General features: G+C 36.4%; 2 protein-coding genes across 2 annotated transcripts in view; both read left to right on the plus strand.

Moving 5' to 3' along the window:
- LOC126966236 (sialin-like) overlaps positions 1-11,210 on the plus strand; it is a 52,080-nt gene extending 40,870 nt beyond the window's left edge. The window contains exons 3-7 of the mRNA XM_050810196.1: positions 182-275; positions 4,100-4,339; positions 5,195-5,500; positions 6,147-6,668; positions 7,880-11,210. Coding sequence (XP_050666153.1) covers positions 182-275; positions 4,100-4,339; positions 5,195-5,500; positions 6,147-6,668; positions 7,880-8,107 — 1,390 coding nt within the window. The 3' untranslated portion in view covers positions 8,108-11,210. The remainder of the gene's footprint in view (positions 1-181; positions 276-4,099; positions 4,340-5,194; positions 5,501-6,146; positions 6,669-7,879) is intronic.
- A 348-nt stretch (positions 11,211-11,558) lies between these two features.
- On the plus strand, positions 11,559-24,439 carry LOC126966244 (vesicular glutamate transporter 1-like). Its single transcript, XM_050810205.1, has 11 exons — positions 11,559-11,575; positions 13,555-13,684; positions 14,204-14,288; positions 14,898-15,115; positions 16,569-16,724; positions 16,798-16,933; positions 18,436-18,563; positions 19,738-19,848; positions 20,763-20,884; positions 22,870-22,947; positions 24,304-24,439. Exons 1-11 carry the CDS (start codon positions 11,562-11,564, stop codon positions 24,359-24,361), a joined length of 1,236 nt encoding a protein of 411 aa, XP_050666162.1. The 5' UTR covers positions 11,559-11,561; the 3' UTR covers positions 24,362-24,439.
- The last annotated feature ends 998 nt before the right edge of the window (positions 24,440-25,437 follow it).

The following is a 25,437-nucleotide window of genomic DNA, read 5'->3' on the forward strand; positions in this document are numbered from 1 at the left end:
CCCATGTCGTATCGTCCCGGAAACACCGCAATTAATACCATTTCAAACTTATGTCAAATCACTGCACGTTGCAAGCTAAACTCTACAATTTTTACTTAGGCAGTCCTGCCTCTTGTTACGTAGTATTTACAATTTACATCCTCTTTGCATATTAACATTCTAACAATATTTTTTATTGCAGAAGGCTGTCTCAATGTAGTGAAAATAAACCTGTGAGAAGTACTAATTACGAGAATGAAAATATTACAGCTGATGTCGGAGTAGTCCTCACTCGTGTAAGTATATATTACGATGTTCTAGTTTCGGTAGTTGCTATTTTTAGTTTAGAATTCTAATGAATTCTAAGTTTTTTTTATTTCCAGCTTAAGATTATTTAGAATCCGGATATTGGGTTATCCGTCAGTCGATCTAGAAACGTAATAATACAAATTAAATTTGAAACCAAAATTTATAAACGATGCGGGTCTCGAACCCGCGACCTCTTGGGTTCCGTGCGAGCGCTCTTCCACTGAGCCAACCGTTGAACAAGGGATAATATCAAGATTTTATGAACGTGACGTCACTCATATGGTTAGCTCCGTGGATGGCCGCTCGCGCGGAACGGGAGAGGTCGCTTAGAGCTAACCTCTATTTTGAGCAATTTACGCACACTAACACAAAGTGTCATACAAATCGGGAGTGTAAGACGAAAATTTGTTCTGACGAGTTCTGACGGATTCGTCAGAAGAAACAAACGCCTGGTATCCAATGACAGTGTTTACACTGGCAACGACGAATGCGTCAGAACATGTACGACGTCGTCAGAACCACTCGAGCGTTCAAACGAGTTTGATTTTATCGCACGACCTGCGTCTGCGATTTTAGAGTGATTTGGTTTCCACCATGGATAACGATAAATTGATCAGTCTCGTGTACGAGAACAGGTGTTTGTGGGATATAAGAGGCAAAAATTATCACAACAGAGATATTTCTCGGCAAAAGTGGGAGAAAGTTGCTACAGAACAAACACTCTACATTTGAAACTCTCCTTTGTCATCTCTTCTAGAAAATAACTAGTTGACATGCTCTGTCTTTCCATCATTTAACAATAATAATTTAAATAATGGACTTTCAAGAAAATCAAATTCATCAAATTCGTCCATCTTCGCTGGACGGCAGAAACGAACTGACTATCAGAATAATAGAAAACGTGCACTGTGTAAACGCCTTGTTCTGATGAGGATTTCGGACGTACTCATCAGAACAAATTTTCGTCAGAACTCGCATCCGTAATAACCCTAGCCTAACTAGCGCTATCAGGGTTTTTGTGTATAATACAATTCATTTTATGAGATAAAGTGAATAACAGCTGTTTCACCTGATTCCTGCCGCCGAATTCCATCTTCGCACGTCACGCGACAAACCACGCGGTGATCACTTAACACCAGGTTACCTGTACGTTCGTTTGTCCTTCTTTTCGATAAAAAAACACTACCTGGAGCCACGGACTAGTAAAAAAATAAGGACTCCGTGTCACCTTACATAACAGTGTAGCACCAAAACAAGCCGATTAACGTGTAAATACATAGCCCCACGCACACACTTACACCACTACAGGCTGATAGGCGGCCATTATCAGAATTGTTATAGTATGTGACAGATCAGTTTGCGTCTCAATAAAATATTTTAAAAATGTCGTCGTGCGTTGTGAAAATGTGTAAAAACAGTAACATAAAAGTATTTGTGGATATATGATTATTTAAGGGAGAAAAAATTGTGTAACTGGTATACCCCTTAATCGCACACACACTAGCATAAAGGTGCTTCACTTGATAATATCACGGCGCGGAGTCCTTCTTTGTTTACTAGTCCGTGCCTGGAACAAGAATCGTTTATTCATCATGGCAACCTCTGCTTGCGGCCATTTTGAAATTGGCAACCCTGGTTTATCGTGAAATAGTAAATGTAAAACTTAATTTTTTTATTAAAATTAAAAATAAACAGGTGCCTGTAAATTATCAAGTCAATTATCAATTCTAGATCTATTTACACCTGGCAACCCTAATGTTGCGGCTGACTGAGAGCTGACAATCACTTTTTTTATTTCAATTATTTTCATAATTTCCTTTAAAATTAATTAATTTAAAAACATATAGTTGCATTTTATATCAAAAAATTAATTATAGGTAGTTGTAACCAATTTTTTATAGGCAACCTGTCGCTAATACATTGTATACTCCCTAAACGTTCACTAAAAATTAGTTTAATAAAAAAAAAAACACGTACTGCAGAATCGAACAGTGGGATCTTATTCTATTTTGAGCTACCAGCAAATGAGCTATTTCGAAAATAGAAAAAAATTGGTGACACTCTTAGATTAAGAATTGGTCTCCGCTGTGCTCCAACTAGATACCGCAGACGTAGTCCCAAAGTGTGGCAACTGATACTATGCCCAAGTGGGCGTATTCGAGCCAGTCTCGAATAATGTGTGACGTTGACGTGCCAGGTTGCGTAGTAAAACTTTGTTAAAATAATACTACAAGAAATAAGAAAGAGACTTGGATCACATATCATCAGCAATTATTTTGTATTTATTTTATTTCAATGTAAATAAAACTAAGCGTATGTTACAAAATTTGAAAGATGCCATTGAGTGTCAAGATGCCACGCACACATGCATCTAATAGTTGCCGTAATAAAAAAGCTATTGTTCTTAAGTAGTGCGGTCTATCTATTTGGACCGCAGCGGAGACCAATTCTTAATCTAAGACGAAACTTTATAAATTGTCAATGTTTTCTTTCTATCATATCTAACAAACGAACGACGTGGTTTTAGTGTTATGTGTTAGCTTATCGCGTTCAGAGATTGTTAGTGTGCTAATGAAAATTCTTACGGTCATAGAATTTCAATTACTTACGTTTCACTTTTGCTTTTCAACACAAGATATTAAAAGTGAAAGGTAACTTAGTTGATTTCTAGATTATTCTAAAACATTTTCATTTGATTAGAATAAATGCTTACGAAACATCTCCAAACAACTCCAAATAATTCTAGAAATCTCTAGATCATTCTAGAATTTTCTAGAACAGTCCAAATCATTTTAGATTAGTGATAGTCATACATTTTGGGAGAGTTTCTTGCGCCGCTTCTTCTCTCTCAGAGCGCCATTTGTTTGCGAAGCGGTAGTAGTATCTAGTAGTTAATAATTATTATTAGAAATGACATCAAAAAGAATTCTAAAGGAATCAATTTTGAGAAAATAAATGCCTTTTATGTCTTTTTTAGAAATCAAATGTTTCAATCCTCGTATCTTCTACACCATAGTGCACGATGGGAGCCATGTACCTAATGCGACATGAAAACACTTTGCGTCTGCGACATGCAGTATAGCTGTCAAGTGAAATATAGGGACACAAACCTCTATTTAGATATTTTTTTTGGAGTTTATGGCCTGGTATCTAGACCTTTAGGCCATATTTAGATATATAGACGACAGACGTTCGTGCAGAACGCACATAATAAATAAAATACTGTTTATTATGAATTTGTCAAAAATATTTCACAACATGAAGAATTATTTCGTAAAATATGCTCCTTGTTGTTATAATAAAAGTAGTAGTTGCCCGTTACATTCGCAACTAAAGGTTTTATCTCAATAAAATGTTTAAGTAAGGATAACAGAGAGAGTTGTTATACTGAAACATGCAAGTCAAGCCTGTCAGCCATTAAGTTGGCATATCATTCCGTCATCGACCTTCCGACATTCCGACATCCCATTCTGCACTCACAGCAGAACTGTCAAACCGTGCGTCAATAAATTATCTTATAGAAAATATTATGTCCATACAAAATAAATATTGGTGATAAAAATAATTATGAGTCCCAAATCGAAATAAAAACTATCCTATCTCTCAAGCTGGACTTAACAGCACTGCACTGTAACCCCTATTAAAATCCGTTCATTAGTTTAGGAGTTCACTGGAAACAAACACTGGATTTATATATATTAAGATAGAATATAATGGTTCACATTAATCAAGTGATATTTCGTGATTACTGTTTTTATTTCCGTCACGTAGCTCATTTTCGAAATAATTCTCAGTATTGTTTCTTGTACAGGTAAAAGATGAACGCTTTAATTGGTCAGCTGATCAGCAGGCAAACATCTTGGGCGCCTATTTTTGGTGCTATCCTATTACATCACTGATTGGCGGGATGGCTGCCGAACGATGGGGTCCGAGATATGTAGTCCTTATATCATCGCTAGCTAGTGGGGTTTTAACCGCCTTAAGTCCAGTAGCAGCTCGAATGGGAAATGTTGCTCTCGTCATTGTAAGGTTTTGGCTTGGATTCGCAGGCGTAAGTTGTCTAAGTATTCTTATTTAACTTATGTTGTTAGTTTAATTGTCGGGGACCGAGTGCTCTGTGAACGGCTGGATCACATGGCGTTGCGTAGAGACGTTGCTTCATTGTGCGTCTTCTACCGCATTTATCACGTGGAAGTATTCCGAAGAGCTGTGTATCACCTGATTCCTTCCGCCGAATTCCACCTTCGCACGATACGCCACAAATTAGGATATCACCCCCACCATCTGGATGTGTGGTGGTCCTCCACAGTGCGGTTTTCAAGGAGCTTTCTTCCAAAGCTGTGGAATGAGATTCCTTGTGCAATGTTTCCTGGACGATACGACTTTCAAAAAAAGCGTATACACCTTCCTTAAATCCTTACTTCCAAAAGGAAACACAAAAGTGTTGCAAGAAAATGTGGGCAGTGATGATCAATTAACACCAGGTGACCAGTACGCTCGTTTGTCCTCCTTTTTCCATTAAAAAAAGTTGGATGTACACTAATTTGCTTAAATTTTCTTAGAATTCAGATATAAGCGAATATAGTAAAAATTTTGAACGGACTGATTTTCCTTAATAACGTTGCCAAGCAATAGGTGTGTAAATACCATACCTACAGCATGACTTGTTGTTTCATAAACATTTCGCACGTGCCTGCAACTTACGTGAAACAATAATCTGGCTGATTTGTGATTGTTCTATCCATTTATTGTTTAAGGATAATGGTAATAAGTAACGCAATGTAGTCTATAAAAATAATAGCTCGCTGTGAAAACAAAATGTTATTCAAATATCTACTAAATAATTACATCAATGTGTGAATTAATACCAAAGTTATTGATTAAATTAATTTATTTACCGTTCTAGGGCTTTATATATCCTGCTCTTCATGTTTTGGTAGCAAGATGGGCACCACCAGCGGAGAAAGGCAAATTTATAAGTGCAATGATGGGTGGCACATTGGGCACTGTAGCCACTTGGTCGCTCACGGGACCTCTCATGGAAAAATACGGATGGGCTTCAGCGTTTTACCTACCGGCTGCACTCACGTTTGTTTGGTGTGCCTTATGGTGGTATCTCGTTGCTGATAAACCGAATGAGCACCCAAGAATAAGTGATTCTGAAAAGAAATATATAAATGATGCACTTGGTGACAAAGTACAGGATTCAAAGGTGAGCAATTGTCAATATGATAGACAAACACAGTACTGATTACATACGTTCCATATTAAGATTTGTCATGTTTGGATTGTTCAGCAGGTTTTGTAATTTACATTTGTTTGCTAATTCTAAAACGTCACCTTACCTTGAAACATCGTTTCCTTTTGCAGCAAATCTCAGCCCTGTGTTTTTATTGCTGCATTGCCTTAAAAAAAGTTCTTTCTGCTACTTTTTTATGTAAAATCTCACCGATTTAGATTAGATCGCTAAGGAGATTGATTAACATAACTCCCTACTCGGATGGAATCGCAAAATACGCATTTCACAAACTTTATTTGTGAACACTTTCATTAATAAATATTTAATTTACCAGTGGGAGGTTCCTTTGCACAGAATGCCGGCTAGTTTGTGGCTACCACAACGACGCCTATTTCTGTCGTGAAGCAGTAATGTAAACACGAAGTATGTGTAAGCATGAGTGCCGCTCAGAATTTTTGTATTTTTCAAGAATTCTAAGCGGCATCAATTACCATCAACTGAACGTCCTGCTCGTCTCATCCCTTATTTTTATAAAAAAAATCTTTCGGATCAAAATGATTAAACAATTATCTGCTATTTACAGAGGATAGCGTGTAATGTCAATGTATTTTTTCGGCAGGGTCTACCCCCGTTTAAGAAGATTTGCACGTCTCTCCCGTTTCTGGCAATGGTTGTGTTGCATTACGGAAATCTGTGGGGCTTATACTTCATAATGACTGTTGGACCAAAATTTGTTTCAAGTGTACTGGGATTTGAACTGAAAGCAGCCGGTGTGATATCGGCTCTGCCATATTTAGCAAGATTGTTATTCGCAACGATGTTTGGAGCCATCGGAGACTGTATATTGGCACGAAAGTTGATGAGAACCACAATAATAAGAAAATTTTTTTGCTTATTCTCTCACATCATACCTGGAGTGTTTTTAATTTTAATGATGTATTCAGGATGCTCCACCGCTTTGTCAGTGGCGTTAATCACTTTATCTATGGGATTCAACGGGGCGGCAACTTTGACTAATCTACAAAACCACCAGGACTTGGCACCAAATTACGCGGGCACCCTGTACGGCATTGCCAACTTTGTCGGAAGTACAGCGGGCTTCGTAACTCCTCTTATAACTGCGTATTTTACAAGAAATGGGGTAAGATATTAAAATTTAATTTTATTTCATACAAATATATTCTTTAATTATAAGCTGAAAATAACTAATGGTAGCCTATACCTACTACGTAGACATAAGCGACAGCTGGCTACTGTAGTAGCTTATACTTATAGTCAACACACAACTTCCTCTGTAGTGATTTTTAATAAACATGCCTCGCCTTGGGCACAATTGTAAAATAACTGACATACAAGCCTCTATTGGGCAAAGTTGTAAAATAATTGACAAAGATTTGTTGGCAATTAAGTTGGCAAGTATTTGTAAATGAATGTGATAAAAGACCACTCGAGACTTTTTAAAAGCTTCGATGGCGCGATAGTTACAGCCGCTGACTCTTACCACGGAGTCCCTGGTTCGATCCTTGCTCGCCACGTTCCAATGATTTTTCGATTTTAGGATTCATTTGTACGTTTATTTGATGCTTTATAAGGTTTGCAATGCTCTCGTGATACCTCTGGTGTGACAAGAGAGTGTTGCGGTGTTCGTTTACCATCAGGTGACCCCTATTTATAAGCTCGTTTGTCCTTCTCTTACATAAGAACAAGAGTTCATGAATCATTTGGTGGTAATATAAATCAAGAGTTTTAAGAATTTTCGTCGAAAAACTAATACAATATTTTTCATTTTTTTATCAATCCTTAAACTTACATACAACCAGCCGCCTTCAGTACAAATCTTTAAAGTCGAAAAAAATGTAAAGTACATCTAGCCTGAGGTCCAGCCTAGCGAAACTGTCTAAGAAAAAAGCGATTTACTAGATTGTATGAAACGTGCAGTCATTGATAGATTGACAGATGATGGCTGTAAAAAACGGAGATAGCCGAAATCCATTACGTTATAAGCAACTGTTCGCTTTCAAACTTAGCCGCATTATACTTCGTCACCAATCGACATACTGTATTAACTATAATACATATTTCAAACTTATGTCAAATCACTGCACGTTTCATACTAAACTAAATTACAATTTTTACTTAGGCAGTCCCGCCTCTAATTACATAGTATTTATATCCTCTTTGCTGAGGTCATTCAGGAAAGGAAATGAAAAACATTCTATATATTTTATCATTATTCCTAAAGTTAGGTAAATTCTACTTTAAACAAATATAAATTCCATTGGTTTGATATCTTCTTAGACCATAAATTATTTTTCAAATAACTCTATGATTAAATAAAAATTTAATTTTCAGGATGACTTCGATCATTGGCGCCCGGTATTTTACGTTGGTGCTTCAGTATATATAGTTTCTGCCATCTTCTTCATTCTGTTTGGATCTGGAAAAACCCAATCATGGAATTATGCAGTTAAGCCCGTAGAAGAAAATAGGGGTAATGATTTGAAAGACATGAGTAATGCGCCCAAAAATGGCAAAGCAAGAGAGACTAAAGAAACACCTATAAGCGTCAGCGGTGCCTAAATTTGTTTTAATTAATTAATTTATTAAATTATTATATTGAAATGGCATTGTAATTATTGTTTTGACTACATTACTCTTACAAGGAGTAATAAAATTATTAAAACAAACACTAATTAGTATATGACATATGCAGAAGTTTAACTGAAATGTGTAAATTATTATATTGAAATTGCATTGTAATTATTGTTTTGACTACATTACTCTTACAAGGAGTAATAAAATTATTAAAACAAACACTAATTAGTATATGACATATGCAGAAGTTTAACTGAAATGTGTAAATTATTATATTGAAATGGCATTGTAATTATTGTTTTGACTACATTACTCTTACAAGGAGTAATAAAATTATTAAAACAAACACTAATTAGTATATGACATATGCAGAAGTTTAACTGAAATGTGTAAATTATTATATTGAAATTGCATTGTAATTATTGTTTTGACTACAATAACTAAAATAAATAATTTTATTACAAGGAGTAATAAAATTATTAAAACAAACACTAATTAGTATATGACATATGCAGAAGTTTAACTAAAAAGTGTAAATTATTATATTGAAATGGCATTCTAATTATTATTTGACTACAATAACTCTTACAAGGAGTAATAAAATTATTAAAACAAAAACTAATTAATATATGACATATGCAGAAGTTTAACTGAAATGTGTAAATTATTATATTGAAATGACATTGTAATTTTTTATTTTGACTACATTACTCTTACAAGGAGTAATAAAATTATTAAAACAAACACTAATTAATATATGACATATGCAGAAGGATAACCGAAAAGTGTAACTTTAGCATTGACTTAATACAAAAGTCACAATAAACTTTCCATTGAATATACTATTGTAAACTACAATAATTTATAATATTAATCAGGACTATTGTTACTATTATATCGAGATTACTTTTCATATTTAGTTGCTATTGAACCACTGTCACACAGTGAAGAAGTTTCAATGTTGAACAAAAAAAATATTTCAGAGAACGAATCAAACATCTTCAAGAATTATTAAAATATCTGTAAAAGTGAATAAGTAACGCGGCTTTTAATTTTCTTATGGTTTGTGACGTCATTTCACCTATTTCTTCCTACACAAGGCGACTAGTATTATTAGTTAAATAATTACTTACAATTTAATTGGTCTTCCAGAAAACATTCTTTGTTAAAAACTTGACAATTACTAAGAATTAAAATACTAAAATTAGGTTTGTTGTATTTTGTAGTGGAGTCGTGTAAAGTTACCAGTTACCAGTGGGAGACTCATATGCACAGGATGCTGGCTAGATTATGGGTTCTGAAGGGCGCCGTAGCTGTGAAATTAATGGGCAAATGAGACTTAACATTTTATGTCTCAAGGTGACGAGCGCAATTTTAGTGCCGCTCAGAATTTTATGGGTTTCGCAAGAATCCTGAGTGGCACTGCATTGTAATGGGCAGAGCGTATTAATTACCATCAGCTGAACGTCCTGCTCGTCTCGTCCCTTAAAGTCATAAAAAAAGAAGTTCATGACATGTTTTTATTTTATTGTTGTGGGTAAATAATTGTAAACGTAAAACTAGTCCATGTACGTCAGGAATACCAACGTATGCCCTTTGAGATGCGTTGCCACTCCTTAGGGAGTATGCTTCTCTAATTGGTATCAGTTCGGGATAACTATTTGAATATAGTACAAATCGATATCGAATAGTTATGAATTTTTTGTATGCTGAAATAAAAACTGCAAAATCTCATAATTGTTTAAGAATATGCGGATATCGAAAATAAAACCAAATAGTGCAGAAGTATGATTCTCTCGACTAGTTGAAATGACGTCATAGGTGAATTGGATAAAAAAAAATACTAAAATTAACAATTAAAATTAAACTAAAAAAATGCTAAAATACTAAATTCAATTTAACTACTTTTCAAAAGCTTATTAATGGATTATATTTTTTTTTCTGTATTTTAACGGTTAATCTATATGACAATACCTTTTATTGAATATTAATTATCAATACTAAGTACTTACAGTAATCTACTCTATAACGCGCCTTATAAAATGTTACGCGATTTCAATCCTCTATATAACGGGGGATTTCCCACAGTCATATTTCTGTACTGTGAAATATTATAATGATTTATACAGTTCATAAGTAGCTTCGCGTAACTTTTCACGTGTGTCAATTGCGTTAATGCAAAATTGAATTATTTTATTAAATTTGTGAAAACCTTAATAAAATAAGAAAATTAGGCAAACAATTGGAAATTCTTGTTACGAATTGTGATTAATCATTATTACGAGTTCGTAAAAACGCTTTATTGCGGATGAATCGTATAACGCGTTTTCATATAATGCGGAACCACTGTACCGCGTTATATGGAGAATTATCTGTAATGTCTTCAGCATTAACACTACCAAATAACAAGCGAAATAATAGAAATTTAAACAAATTAAAAATTCCCCGAACAAGTATGTCATTAGTGTCATCGAGCCCTCACCACATGGCAATAAAAATTTATAATCACATCCCAAACGAAATTAAAAATAAAGAGAAGCCTCCTCTATTTAAAAGACATCTTAAAAAATTTTTAGTTTCAAAATGCTTCTATGATTTACCCGAATTTTTTAATTACAAGTGTGAGAATAAGTTACAATATAGTATAAGAATGTATAAAATGTATAAGACTTATTTATTTTATGTATAACGTTGCTGTGCCCTTGCAGGACGTCACATATTGTGTACCCATTAATGTACCAACCATCCTACTGTAAAATGTGACTTGCAATAAAATATTTTGATTTAATTTGATTTGAAACTTCTCCATTGGATAAAGTGGACATATACATTTTATAGTAGTTATATAACTGTGATGTGCATTGCCAAATATGTAATATTTATTAATTCGAGATTTATATTGATCAATAATCTCTACAAGAATCTCGTTTCTTACAAGGTATCAGTATTATCACAATTAAATATTGTTTGTATAAATTAAGCTCTCATTTTTTTTGCATTTACTTTTAGATAATGGTTTTATTGTAATACGAAAAGTTAATGTAACTATTGTGCTGACATATGTAAAATAAACAAACAATTTAAATAACGTTTTTTACTATAGATAATAATCTTAAATATGCCCATAATATAAATCAGGTCGGCTATGATTTGCGATCGATCCCTTTTACAATTCAACCCATTTTTTAATATGTTTACAATATGTGTTCGCGCCATTGTAAGTTTTGGCGATTAGCAAAATTATTTTGAAATTATAAAATATTAACTCAAAATTCTAATTCTGTATAATTGCAGATAGGAATTATGATTTTCTTCGGTTATTTTCTCATCTACATCGTACGTTACAATCTTAGTGTACATATTGTTGACATGGTGGAAGCGGCTCAACAAATACCAAGTTATTTTGTAAATCACACAGATTTAAGGATTACGAAACCCGATGCTAGATATGGGGTTAGTTCTAACTACTTACTTAACTAAATATTTACTATTGTTACCGCTAGTTGCAGAAAACATCTTACATTTCGCGCGAGAGCTTCGTCCAATCCGAATCCGATCCGTACCCGTGAAAACACGGTCCGAAGTGACCAGTGGGAGGCTCTTTTGCACAGGATGCCGGCTAGATTATGGGTACTACAACGGCGCATATTTCTGCCGTTAAGCAGAAATGTGTAAAAATTGCTGTGTTTCGGTCTGAAGGGCGCCGTCGCTAGTGAAATTACGGGGCAAATGAGATTTAACGTCTTTTATCTCAAGGTGACGAGCGGCGATACAATTGCGCTTGTAAGAGCGAGAATTTTTGAGTTTTTCAATAATCCTGAGCGGCACTGCATTGTAATAATAATAATCATTTATTTCAGGCATAACCCATAGAAAATACAAATTAAAATCAAAATTACAATTAAATTACAACTAAATCGAATTAACTAACCATGCAAAAAAAATAAATTAAATAAATTACAAATTACTTACTTATATTAAATATCTTATTTTCTATTTTAATTAAGATGGATGTCCATCCATCTTTTGAAAATATCGTTATTATATACATTGTTAGAGACAGTCATCAGAATTCCGTTGGTGGAGCGTCTCATTCGATCCCAAAAAGAAGCAATTCTTGTGCGAATTATTGTCGCAATAAGTCGGGCACTCTCGCTCTCGCAAACATACTTGCAGCACTGCAATACCTTGGAAGTTTCATAAGAGCTCGATAGGAATCATTATATTGCACTCTTAGTGAACTTAAGGTCTTGTTTGAATAATTACACCACAGTTGGCAGGTGTACATACACAGGCAATAAGTTGTAATGGCCATGGCGTATCAATTATTATCAGCTGAACGTCCTAGAACTATTTCTATGGTAGTTAGCGCACTAGATCCGATTTATTTCCTTGACGATAGAAAATTCCGTTATAATAGTTCTACGACGACACCGAACCGTATTTTCACGGGTACGGATCGGATTCTAATCTGACATAGTGCGAAAGTGCTCTTAAAGTTAATATTTCACGGCCGTTCCCAATATTCAGTCTATGTCTTACTTGAGATAAAAATCGTAACTATCGTTGACCTTTCTGTCCCAACAAACTTATCGACGGTAACTCACCTTATCCGTGCACGCTGTCTGTTAATGGGACGACTATATATTAGATAGCTTACCAGCGATATAAAGTTTGTATGGAAATTGCAATTGACGCGTCCCAATATAAAGCGATAAGAATGACTTATCGGGTATATTGGGACAGCTTCAGATTATTGACAGCTAATTACTGACAGTAGAAGGTAGTAATTTATCTCTATCTGTATATATTGGGAACGGCCGTTAATCACATGCTATCTTTGACTGTCAAAATGCAAAAGAAAGTGACGGTATTATATTTAATGAAACATTTACTTTAAGGTTGCTTTCTGCAACTAGCGGTTTGTTGTGTTGTTGGAATATTAATATACTATATATACCTAACCAGTAGTAGTAATAAATTTTTAGCGTGGCCTAGGACTGACGGAATGGAATGATAACAAAATAGCTCTTCTATTAGCTGCCTATCACATTGGATATTGTATTTGTTTTCCAATTTTCCATAACTTTGGAGATCGGTAAGCAAATTAATTGATTATGTCATGTAAATAACTCATGTATCTATTTTTTTGGAACGAAGTTTCTTACGGCAGGCTTGGAGGGGATAGGGATTTTGCTGCGCGACCGAACTGAAAAAAATGTGATCGTAAAACCGTAAGAAAAAATCCGTGGAAAAAAGTGCGTGGAATAAAACCGTTAAATGAGACGTGCGCAGGCGCGACAGTCGCATACACAAGCGAGTAGTGTATAATACCTAATTGAGCACGATTTTTTTTTGCAATTTGTGTCGATTCTACCTGGTGTCCCACGACACCACATGATTTTTTTTTTTCAAAATCATCTTTATTTCAGATATGGCCCTACTTGGGTTGTGGGCATTGCAGGTATCATGTCCGGTGTGGTGAACTGTCTGATACCTTCTGCAGCTTTATATAGCTTTTGGTTGTTCTTCGTACTGCGCATTATAAATGGATTCTGTGCGGTTTGTAAACAATATTTAATTTATTTATTAATACCTTACTCATGATTTATCGGTGTTTGGACATTGTGAATACATTTTGTGCACCCGTGGACACAGTGTCAGTGATACCGTGCTCGTCATCACCGGCGCACACCGCGCCCCGCCCTGTCCAGCCGCGCACTACGAGTACAAGTCCGCAGTAAGAGGTGGGACGTTGTACGTCACTTCGTAAAGGGTTGAGCTAATAATAAGTGGCAAGATACTCATTGCCGCTCTTTTAAATTAACATTTACAAGTTCATCGTTTATATATGTAATGGATGCAACAAAAATACTCAAACGTCAAATAGTCAATGCCTTACACGAGTAAGTCAAAAACGTAAATGTAAATTAATACAAAAGTTATAGAGTACAGTGGCTGCATCATCCACACACACCGTAAAAAGATAAAGAAAGGTATTCTATTAGCGACTATAATAAAATACAATAACTTTAATTTTAAAAATCTGAAAGAGATATATAATATTGCAGTTTATTTTAGGGTGCGATGTTACCAAGTATGACGCAAGTGCTGCGGTATTGGGTCCCTCCTACCGAACGTCACTATTTCATGTGGGCTTATTGCGGTAGGTGATAATTTTATATTTTGATTAAATAATTACAATTAATGTGTCGGTCATAGAATGAAATAGACAAATTAGACATTGGCGTAGATGTTTTAGATTCGTTTATTCGAGACTTTCATTATTTTTTAATAAACTAACCGCTAGTTGCAGAAAGCATCTTTAAAGTTAATATTTCATTTAATATAATACCGTTTTTCACCAGGGGGAGGCTCCTATGCACAGGATGCCGGGTTGATTATGAGTACCAAAACAGCGCCTATTTCTGCCGTGAAGCAGTAATGTGTAAGCATTACTGTGTTTCGGTCTGAAGGGCGTAGCTAGTGAAATTACTGGGCAAATGAGACTTAACATCGTACGTCTCAAGGTGACAAGCGCATTTGTAGTGCCGCTCAGAATTTTTGGGTTTTTCAAGGATCCTGAGCGGCACTGCATTGTAATTGGCAGGGCGTATCAATTACCATCAGCTGAACATCCTGCTCGTCTCGTCCCTTATTTTCTTAATGAAATTTTGAACTACGAGTGTAGGTAAGAAATTATTGTGATCTTTTTTGATTGCCTACATAAATAAATAAATCTCTTTGTAGGTTTGTATTTGTTTCTTTCCCACAGGAATCACTACAGGCACATGTTCGACGTTCCTTATTTGTGCAGCAGTGCAGTATTACTCCAAATGGTCTGTCGGGTTTTTGGTTGGCGGGACCATTCAGGTTCTATGGGCGACGTTATGGCTCGTGGTTGTCAACGACTCTCCGGATAAACACTCGTTTGTATCCAAATATGAGTTGGATTACTTGAAAGATACGATTGGCTCCGTCACCACTATACATGTACGTTCACGTAGTATACCACTGCAAACCACCAGTCTGCATTAATTTTATTAATTTGACATGATTTACTGTCCGACTAACTGGCTCCATTGTTTGGTTAAGTATTGACAGATTTATTTATTACTTTATCCCACGAACGAGTAAAAAAATAAGGAATCCGCGATGCGGTTACGGGGGATACTTGTTACACAATTTTTTCTCCCGTAAATAATCATATATGGCCACTAATACTTTTATAGTATCGTTTTTACACTTTATCACAACGCACGACGGCATTTTAAAATATTTTATTGCGACGCAAACTGATCTGTCACAGACGATGGCAAATCTCATAATGGCTGCCGATCGGCTTGTATTAGTGTAAGTATGTGCGTGGGGCTATGTATTTACTCGCTTGTTTTGGTGCTTCACTGTTATGTAAGGTGACACGGAGTCCTTCTTTTTATACTCGTCTGTGCTTTATCCGTAGACTGGAAGACGAAGGTAGTAAGGTCGTATGGAATTTTTATCTATTTCTGTATATATAAGTAATAGTAATATATATAAGTGTTTGAAGTGAAAACTTCTTTAGCAGCGTTGAGCATTTTTCGCGCAATTATTGAATATTGTATATAACCACATAAATGCTAGTACTTTTATACTGATAAATAAAGAAATTCATGCGAAATTATTCCCTTACCATTCCAAAATATTTAAAAATGCACAACGTTAATGTTCCAAGTTTTCACTTCTGCCGGCACTCCCGAAGTTGTGTGTTTTTTTTTGAGATCATATTACTTACGTCAATATATGCAATTTAATTTGTAACAAAACTTATGCCCAGTCTTGATATATTATGTAGCTCTCTATTATTCCTAAAAACTTATATATAATTTATACGTCTAGATAGTCTCTTGCTGTTAGATAACCTAGAAAAACAGGTCACGAATAATACTTTAGTGTGTGTGACAATGACACTTTGTTCTAGTGTGCGTTAAAAAATAGAGATTAGTTCTAAATATAATTTTTTTTCGACATTTTCACAGCTGTCATAGTCTATGTAGACGTATAAATAATCTAAGCGTGAAAGTAATAATAAAAAAAGGATTGTGTGGTTTTATGAAACCACGGAAAAAGCGAAACTTTTTTTCAAATTTAACTAAAAATTTTTGGAATAATATTCCATTAAGGGTATAAAGATCGCTTTATCAATCTTAATTTTATGCTTGGAAAATTGGAATGATAATGGGAAATAATAAAAGTAGACTCTAAGTCTCCAACTAATATTTTTATTGAACTCTGTGTCTTAGCCCTGGTTAACAATATTGATTGAAAAGGGTTAAAAATGATGAAATTTGAATACGGTCAGCTGCTGCGAACTATAGGCGCCATCCGACCATCACGCGTCACACAGACGAAAAAGTTTGAGACAATGTAATAAAAGTTTCACTTTAAAAAAAATCTTGTATTCCAGCGAACAAATTCACAAGCACCATGGAAGTTAATTTTGAGATCTGTACCGTTTTGGTGCGTGTGTATTCTAAATTTCGGATTCGCTTGGCTGATTATTGCAGTATGCTTACATGGACCGCTGTATTACAGTTCAGTTTTGAAATACACCATTTATGAGGTATGCTTGATATATTATGCAGTGTGTCTTATGTTTACTCAGCGACAGATAATATTAAATAGTAGTTTTGCAGGCATCAGCACTTACTGCGCTGCCGTTTCTACTGCGTCTCATATTTGGCACATTAATAATTCAAACCTACCATTGGTACAAAAATACGTCAAGACCGAAAATGCTGCAAGATTTGTGGAAATATGTCGTAGTTGTTTGTAAGTGCCTTTGAATTGTTTTTATTTTCGACATTTTCTAGTAAAATATGCCCTCTTTTCATATTGTTCTTTACATCTCTTCATAATAATTCAAAATTACAAAAATACGTCAAGACAAAATATGAGAAAACATTGGTTCGATCGAGATTAGGGCGGTGCTTCACTTTCTTCAGAGGTGCCCCAGTGATTATCGATATATCGAAGCGTTGAAGTGTTTGTATTAAAACGCCACCATGTCAGTCCATCTTCAGGATCAGTTCTCAAAGCCTATCCGACTGCAGCGGGGAGTCAGACAAGGCGATGTCGTATCGCCGAAGCTGTTCACCGCTGTATTGGAAGATGTCTTCTGGACTGGAACGGAGTGGGCATCAATATCAACGGCGAATACATCACTCACCTTCGATTCGCAAACGATATCGTAATCATGGCAGAGACCATATAATAGTTATGCCATATGCTCGATAGCCTCAATACAGCTTCCCAAGGAGTAGGTCTCAAAATGAATATTGACAAGACGAAGATATGCCCATGTTGCCCCTACTCCCATAAAAGTTGGGACCTGTTCTCTCGAAATTGTTGACGAGTACGTCTACCTTGGACAAATTGTTGGGCAGGTCCAATTTCGGGAAAGACGAAGAAACTCGTCGATTCCATCTCGCATGGGCAGCGTCCTAAATACCACAGTGTCTGAAGATGAAAGTTTTCAACCAGTGATGACATCAGGAACGCAGACGTGGTCGCTAATGGGCCTTATGAGGCAGCTCATTGTCGTTGAGAGGGCAGTGGAGAGAGCTATGAGTTTCTCTGCGAGATCGGATCAGAAATGAGGATATCCGTAGGAGAACCAAAGTCACCGACAACGCCCAGTTACGAAACTGAAGTGGCAGTGGGCAGGGAACATAGCTCGACGGACAGATGGCCGATGGGGCAGTAAAGTCCTCGAATGGCGATCATGTACCGGAAGACGTAGTGTTGGTAGGCTCCCCACAAAATGGACCGACGGTCTGGTCAAGATCGCCGGAACACGTTGGATGAGGGCAGCGCAGGACCAATAGTCATGGCGATCTTTTGTGGAGGCCTTTGTTCAGCAGAGGATGTCTTCTGGCTGAAATGAATAATTCAAACTAACCACTGGTACAAAAATACGTCAAGACCGAAAAAATTACATGATTTATGGATATATGTCGTAGCTGTTTGTATATTATGTTTGGAAATAAGTCCCTTAGACTATGATTGCTGTGGAAACGTTGAAAAAAATTGTGTTTTGAACACACACATACTAAGCAAATATTCCTGGCATGTTTTCATCGGTTATCTAACAGCAAAAGACTCTATCTAGACTTATAAATTATCTAAGAGGTGATCATTATTTCAACTCAACCGAGTCAAACTTATCAGGTCGTACGCTTGTATTACGACTTGTACGTTCAATTTGTCGTTTGCGGTTATTAACCTATATAATGTGATGGAAATAATATTAAATTACTATTTTATGGTTATAGCTCACGTGGTGCCTGGCCTTCTTATATCGATGGTGTGGGTGATACCAGTAAACCCAGGCCCAACTATGCTGACCATAGCTGTCGTTCTTACTGCCGCAGCAATGGATATCACTTTAGACTTGTGTTATGTAAGTTGATGGTGGTGCTATCTCAGAAGGATGCTGCTGCCCATCCTCCGTTCTATATATCTTTTTTATGGAAGAAGAAGGATAAACGAGCGTACGGGTCACCTGGTATTAAGTGATCACCGCCGCCCACATTCTCTTGCAAAACCAGAGGAATGACAGGAGCGTTGCCGGCTTTTAAGGAAGTTGTACGCGCTTTTATTGAAGATACCCATGTCGTATCGTCCTGGAAACGTCCCACACGAGGAAGCTCATTCCACAGCTTTGTAGTACGTGGAAGAAAGCTCCTTGAAAACCGCACTGTGGAGGACCGCCATAGATCCAGATGATGGGGATGATATCCTAATTCGTGTCTTGTCGTGTGAAGGTGGAATTCGGCGACAGGAATCAAGTGAAACAGCTCTTCGGAACACTCCCCGTGATAAATGCGGTAGAACACAATGAAGCGACGTCTCTACGCATCTATCCCTTAGTCGCCTCCTACGACACTCATGGGAGGAGATGGGGTGGTGTTATCCTGGTGCGATTCCGCACGCACATAACAGTATATTTACGCCATTTGTTCGATGACTTATTGCCATCTTGTAGGTTTAGCTATGACTACATCACTATGAACATGATCTCATTGCTATAAATGTTTGGTACTTCTGATTAAAAACATGACTTTTAGTTTTTGGTCCTAGTCTTTACTAGATGCCGCTCTGTCTAGTGGTACTGTTCGTATTTATTATACACACGGTAGTATCTTGTCCAAAGAGGATGTAAATACTACGTAATAAGAGGCGGGACTGCCTAAGTAAAAATTGAAATTTAGTTTAGTTTGAAACGTGCAATGATTTGACATAAGTTTTAAATAGTAATTACATTAGAATGACGATATATAATCCGGCTAAGTTTGAAAGCGAACAGTTACATAGAACGTAGTGAACTTCGGCTATCTCCGTTTTTTTCAAGATTATAGCCGTCATCTGTCCATACTATTAATGACTGCACGTTTCATACAATCGAGTGAATCGCTTTTTTCTTAGAGAGTTTCGCTAGGCTGAATAGAGTAGATAACCATCTACTGTATTCAGACATACGGTGATATTTAAAATAAGGGACGGGTGTTGTCCCTCACTACCACGTGACCTGTAATCCTGTAATTCCATGAAATAAACATAATTAATGTCTATAGGAATTGTCGCCAACGTATGTTAACTCAATGAATACTTTAATAAAAATAATTGGAAACTTGCCCGGAATTGTGATACCATTGTGTGTTGGAGAGGTTACTAATAAATTGCAGGTATGACTAAAACATTTAGCAATCATAACCTTATCTATATACGATATATTTTATGTACTCAAATATCATGACTCTCATTCCCCACAGCTTTGTAGTACCGCACTGTGGAGGCGGGAGGACACATCCAGATGGTGGGGATGATATCTGTGCCATGTCGTGCGAAGGTGCAATTCGGCGAGAGGAATCAGGTGAAACAGCTCTCCGGAACACTCCCGTGATAAATGCGGTAGAAGACACGCAATGAAGCGACGTCTCTACGCAACGCCAGGTGATCCAGCCGTTCACAGAGCACTGCGTCCCCGACAATTCAAGTTGCTCTGCGTTACAAAGCAGTCAAATGGATCGAGTTGATACTAGGGCGCGCCAGTTCAGAGATGACAGCAATACTCCATGTGTGGCCGGACCTGCGCTTTCTAGAGCGCTAAAATGTGGGCCGGCTTGATATATAATTGCCATGCTCTATTTATGATGCCCAGCTTCTTCGAAGCCAATTTCGGTTTGCCCTTCAGATGACCGGGAATTGGCAATCGCTCGAGAGTTCGAGACCCAGTATACCCATACTAGGCGAAGCTTTAAGGAGTTTATAAAGTGTTGTCGAAGAGCGGTGATACGACAAATGGTTTTTTTTAGTGGTAAACGCGCAAACTTAAGTATGCTGGTGGTTAAATTGGGCAAGGTTCAATTTACTGCATTCCGCGGCCTTTTCAAGAGAGGACACGATAGAAGACATAAGTTTCTCCTGGCACTTGTCGATTATTTCCCAAGAGAGACCTGCATGGACCATGTATACGGTATCACCAGTGCTGTCGTCTACATAGCAATGTATGTTGGAGGTGTCCAACATGATGTCACTGATATTGCTGAAATTTTGCTAACATTACAGATTGTTTTACTATCAAGTACTATACTTGCAGAAATCTCTACGAATCTGGAAATATGTTTGGGCTTTTCATGGAACTATATTATTATTAAGTGGAATTATATTTTTGATGTGGGGAGATATCACAATTCAGGAATGGAATAACATAAGACACAGGTAAGAACTTATCGTACGCCCCATGTATGCCCTAATAATAAGTACCTACTTCTTGACAAACACGTATCTTACGTTTTTTAGTAAAATTTAATTCAAACTGAAAAGAACAACCTATCTTATATCCATTCTGAAGGTTTCTTCGCCATCAAGTGACGAAGTAAGAAAATTAACCACCTAATGTTTAGCGGCGTAATTTTTTCCAAAACAGTGACACGATAGTGCGATTATCATTCAAGACGTAACGCACCACCAATCGCAGCTCAGGAAAGTTAGCCCTCCAGATTTATTTTTTATTTTTTTTTATTACATCGTTAGTTCGCCATTTGTTCTTGATTGTTCTCTATAAACATTTGTTTGTTCTCGATTTTTTTTTTAAATTTGCAATTCATTAAAATTGGTAAGGTTAGGTTATGTTAGAACAGTTAAAACAACGCACGAGCCTAGCGTAGCGTGGGGTAGCGGCCGGCGAGTGCCAGAACCAAATAGTAGGCGTTTCCCCCCATTTTTAATTAATTGTTTTTAAATAAACAACAAAAGAACAAACAATTATTTATAGCGAACAATTAAGAAGAAACTACGAACTAACGATATGCGATATTGAAAATTCAAAAATAGAAAAAATTTTTTTTTTGGGGGGCTAAGTTTGATGAGCCACCAATCGCCCCACAAGCAACTTAACAAAGAGTAAAGCACACGACCCAACATACCGCTCTGTGTTCTTTGAGACCATGATACTAAGGTCCCCATCGCCCGAGGTATCTCGATACGTAATACACGTCCAACGTTGACGGAATTTGTTATAGATTAGATTCCTTTAGAATTCTTTTTTATGTCAAGAAGCAGTGCAAGAAACTCTCCCAGAATTCTTTGTTTGCGCTCTTTTTTTTATAAAATATTCAATATTGAACTGTCATTGTTAATGCTATAAAACAATCATAATCTAGTCCCAGGTCCTGTCCGATCACTTAGATAGTCAGCTGTGGAGTAGTAGGATTTATGACAGAACCATTTTTTAATGAGACACCTGAACAGTTGCTGGGACTTTATTATAAAAGTTATAGTTATAATCATTTACCCTTAAAGCTATTATGTATCTTATGAAGCCTACTAGAAATAGTTACAAGCAATCCCTTATTTCTAGTGCTATTATAATTAAATATATATTATTAGAAAGTCACTATTAAGAGCAAAAAGGTGACGATTTTTGACGTATATTAAATACTGGAAAGCAGCTGATATTGAAAAAATATTCATTTAGCAAAAAGGGCCATTAGGACCATCTATAATCTTCTTGTAATAACACGAGCTCAACGTTCATCGTAGTCTTAGTTTATACCCATTTGAGTAAAGTTCATTTGTCTATAACTGTCTATTACAATTCAGGAGAATGTGGGTGGCGTGGTGAGCGTTTTCTCTTAACACCAGGTGACCTGTCGCTCGTTAGTTCCGACTCGCCTCGCCTCGGACTTAAGATTCAATCGCAGTTTTGCGGCAGATAGGACAACACTACGATACAAGTGCGCAACGTGCTACGTTCGCACTAGTATTGTATACTATTTTTCCTATTAAGTTGCGCAAGGTTTTTTTTTATGTAACCGCACGCTCAGCTACATTCCCGCACGCTCGTGTCAACGTGTGGGAAAGTGGTACTTTGCGAACGCAAATGCATGCGCAAAATCGAACTTTGTGCACGATAATAGGAAAATAAATTAAAGATGTTTTGATTGTAAACAATTTGTTATTTTTTAAGTGGAAACCCTCACTTCTGGGATTAATTCCAAAACCCTGATCACAAAACAGATCCTGTAGATGAAGCCACCACCTGAGAGTTGAACAAGACATACAAGATTTATCAACGATACGTCATTCGAACGGTTGATTCAGTGGAAGGGCGCTCGCACGGAACGCGAGAGGTTCCGGTCCCGCATCGTTCATAAATTTTGTTTTCAAATTTAATTTATATTTTGGTTGTATTTAAATAATAGACCCAATCGACTGAGGAAAGCCACAGTAAGACCATCAGTAATGTCAAACATAACAGAAATTGATGAGGATGAATCTTCGTAAGTTGTATTTTTTCTGATAGAAACGTAGGGCGTTGAAAGTTGGAATGCGTATGTTGCCTGTTATTAATTAATTTTTTTTTTCGTAATAGTCGCCTTTAATACTCTTGGAATGTCTCTTTTCAAAAATTAAAACTAAAAATCTTGACGTGAAACAGAACACAGTATTATTGTACATATCATTCTTACATTAACTCTGAAAGAGCGGCGTCACTCACAGCACGAATCTATCATAAATCACGTTTTTTGTTTACAGTATGGTTATTGTAAACAAAAAACGTTTAAATAAGCTTGTTTATCTAGCAACCCGTAACAGAAACCGCATAATGATACCTCGACTATTATAAACACAAGTGGGCTTTAGTTATCAACACTAGGCATATCTTTATATTTGCGAAATACTTTTCAACAATAGCTATTACCTGTTTGATGACTCATATGAATACTTCTATGAGAGATAGAAACCTCTCATGCTTGAAATGCACCTTCAGCTTTTTGAAGGAATAAACAGCATCACAACCAGTGAGTAAGTAAAAAACAGGCAAGAAAGGCTCTTGTTCTTCCTAGGTATGTGAAAATACAAACAAATTATTGTGACATGTTTCATACTTCGTTTATTTATGGAAAAGCAGTACTTGGTGTTAAGTGACCACCGCCCCCCACATTCTCTTGCAATACCTGAGGAATCACAGATGCGTTGCCAGCCTTTAAGGAAGCTGTTGCAATCTCATGGCAACATACAGATTGAGATATTAAGGTAAGTTTTGTACCTGTGCAAGTGCCAGCACTATTGCTTCTGTATCTTCAGTATGATCTTCTTCAGAGATTGAGTGACAGCACCAGACACATGCACCATCCTGCATGTATCTGCCTATAATGTTACATATAAGTAGCCCAGGTAAATATAGCTTTCCATTATGAGTTTGTATGGGTTTTGCCAAATATTTACTTTAGAGAAAGACAAGTCTGTTATAAAACGCTTCCCATACAGAATGTTGCACTATTCCCAAATATAATTTGCTACAATTTTGCAAGTGATTAGTGGATTTATGGAAGCCATGTATGGCAATACAGCCTGTATTCCATAAATTGAGCAACCTTCAGTTTCGCGGTCACCTGGAACAGAAGGACAAATTACCCTCAGCTTGGTGCAAGCAAACAGCTTGGTGTTCTCCCTGCTCAGTAAAGCGAGACCATCTGCTGTATAAAAGGGGCAAATTCAGCCTTACATGTACTCCATGTTCTTGTAGTTCATTGTTATTCTCAATATAAAGCCTTATGAAATAAATCTATTGGATGGATTCTAATTATATTTGCACAAGCAAACCAGTTTAACACATATGCTTGTATTTGCAGAAATCGAGTATCGTTTACGCCAAAGAAATCTAAATTAGTGATGATATCTACAAGGTGATCTTAGCGATATCGAGAACTCAAGAAAATGTTGTAAAAGTACAAGAATACGAATGTAAATAAATATTTTGACTAAAAAATATATTTTTTTCTTTTAACTTTTAACCCTTGCGTACCGACTAAGCCTGCAGTCGTGCAAGTCGATCGGAAGTATGACAACCTCAGTTCATTTCTAGCCTAATGTCGATAGTAGGAAGTGCTTTTTCTCTTTGAAATTATAATAGAATGAAGGCGAACAATGTAGGTATACTTTTGTACAAATAGAAACACCGATTTTTTTAATTTCTGATAGCCCGATTGTTTTTTAAAATAAAAATAAATATCGCAGGCATAATATTATGAGTAAATAAATAAATTACATAAAAAGAAAGTTGCACCATGAAAGTAAGGATTGAGGGTGTGATTCCTGTACCCGTGTCTTGTTTGCAGTTGCTTTGTTTTAACTGATATAAAAATAACGTACTAACATTTCTTATTTTTAAGAATACGGTCTACACAAAATTCATTCTTAAATTAATTTTTTGCCACTAACTTGGTATCAAATATGTTGATTTTTAGAGAGCAAAAAACTATATTCTTTGTAGTGAATTGGTTGCCAAGAAAATACACATCATATATTATGATGATATACATAACACATATAATTATAAAGGGTAAGGGGTCTTAAGTTCTGTTATCGATATAGCGCCATATCCTTAGAAAGACAAAATTACAATTCATGCTTTTATGTCCGTGACTGCCATCTGTCAGTCATTTTGTGTCTTCTAAGATACCACGTCTCTGCACAACGCCAAGTGATAGAAATTTTGACAGAGTACTGGATCCCCGACAATTCGAGCAGCTCTGCGTTGCACGCGATTTAATGGGTAGAACAGCTGATACTGGGGTGCACCAGATCAAAGATGAGCACGATACTCGCTATGTGGCCCGAACCGCGCCTTATAAAGCGCTCAAATATGGACCCGCTTGAAGTAGTGTTCCACACTACTTACTGCACAGTGCACACTACTACATACAAAAAAATGTTGGTAAAGACTAAAATAATGACTTATCTACTTAGAACACCAATACATGGAT

Source organism: Leptidea sinapis, chromosome 9 (assembly GCF_905404315.1).
Source record: "Leptidea sinapis chromosome 9, ilLepSina1.1, whole genome shotgun sequence".
NCBI classification, from domain to species: Eukaryota; Metazoa; Arthropoda; class Insecta; order Lepidoptera; family Pieridae; genus Leptidea; species Leptidea sinapis.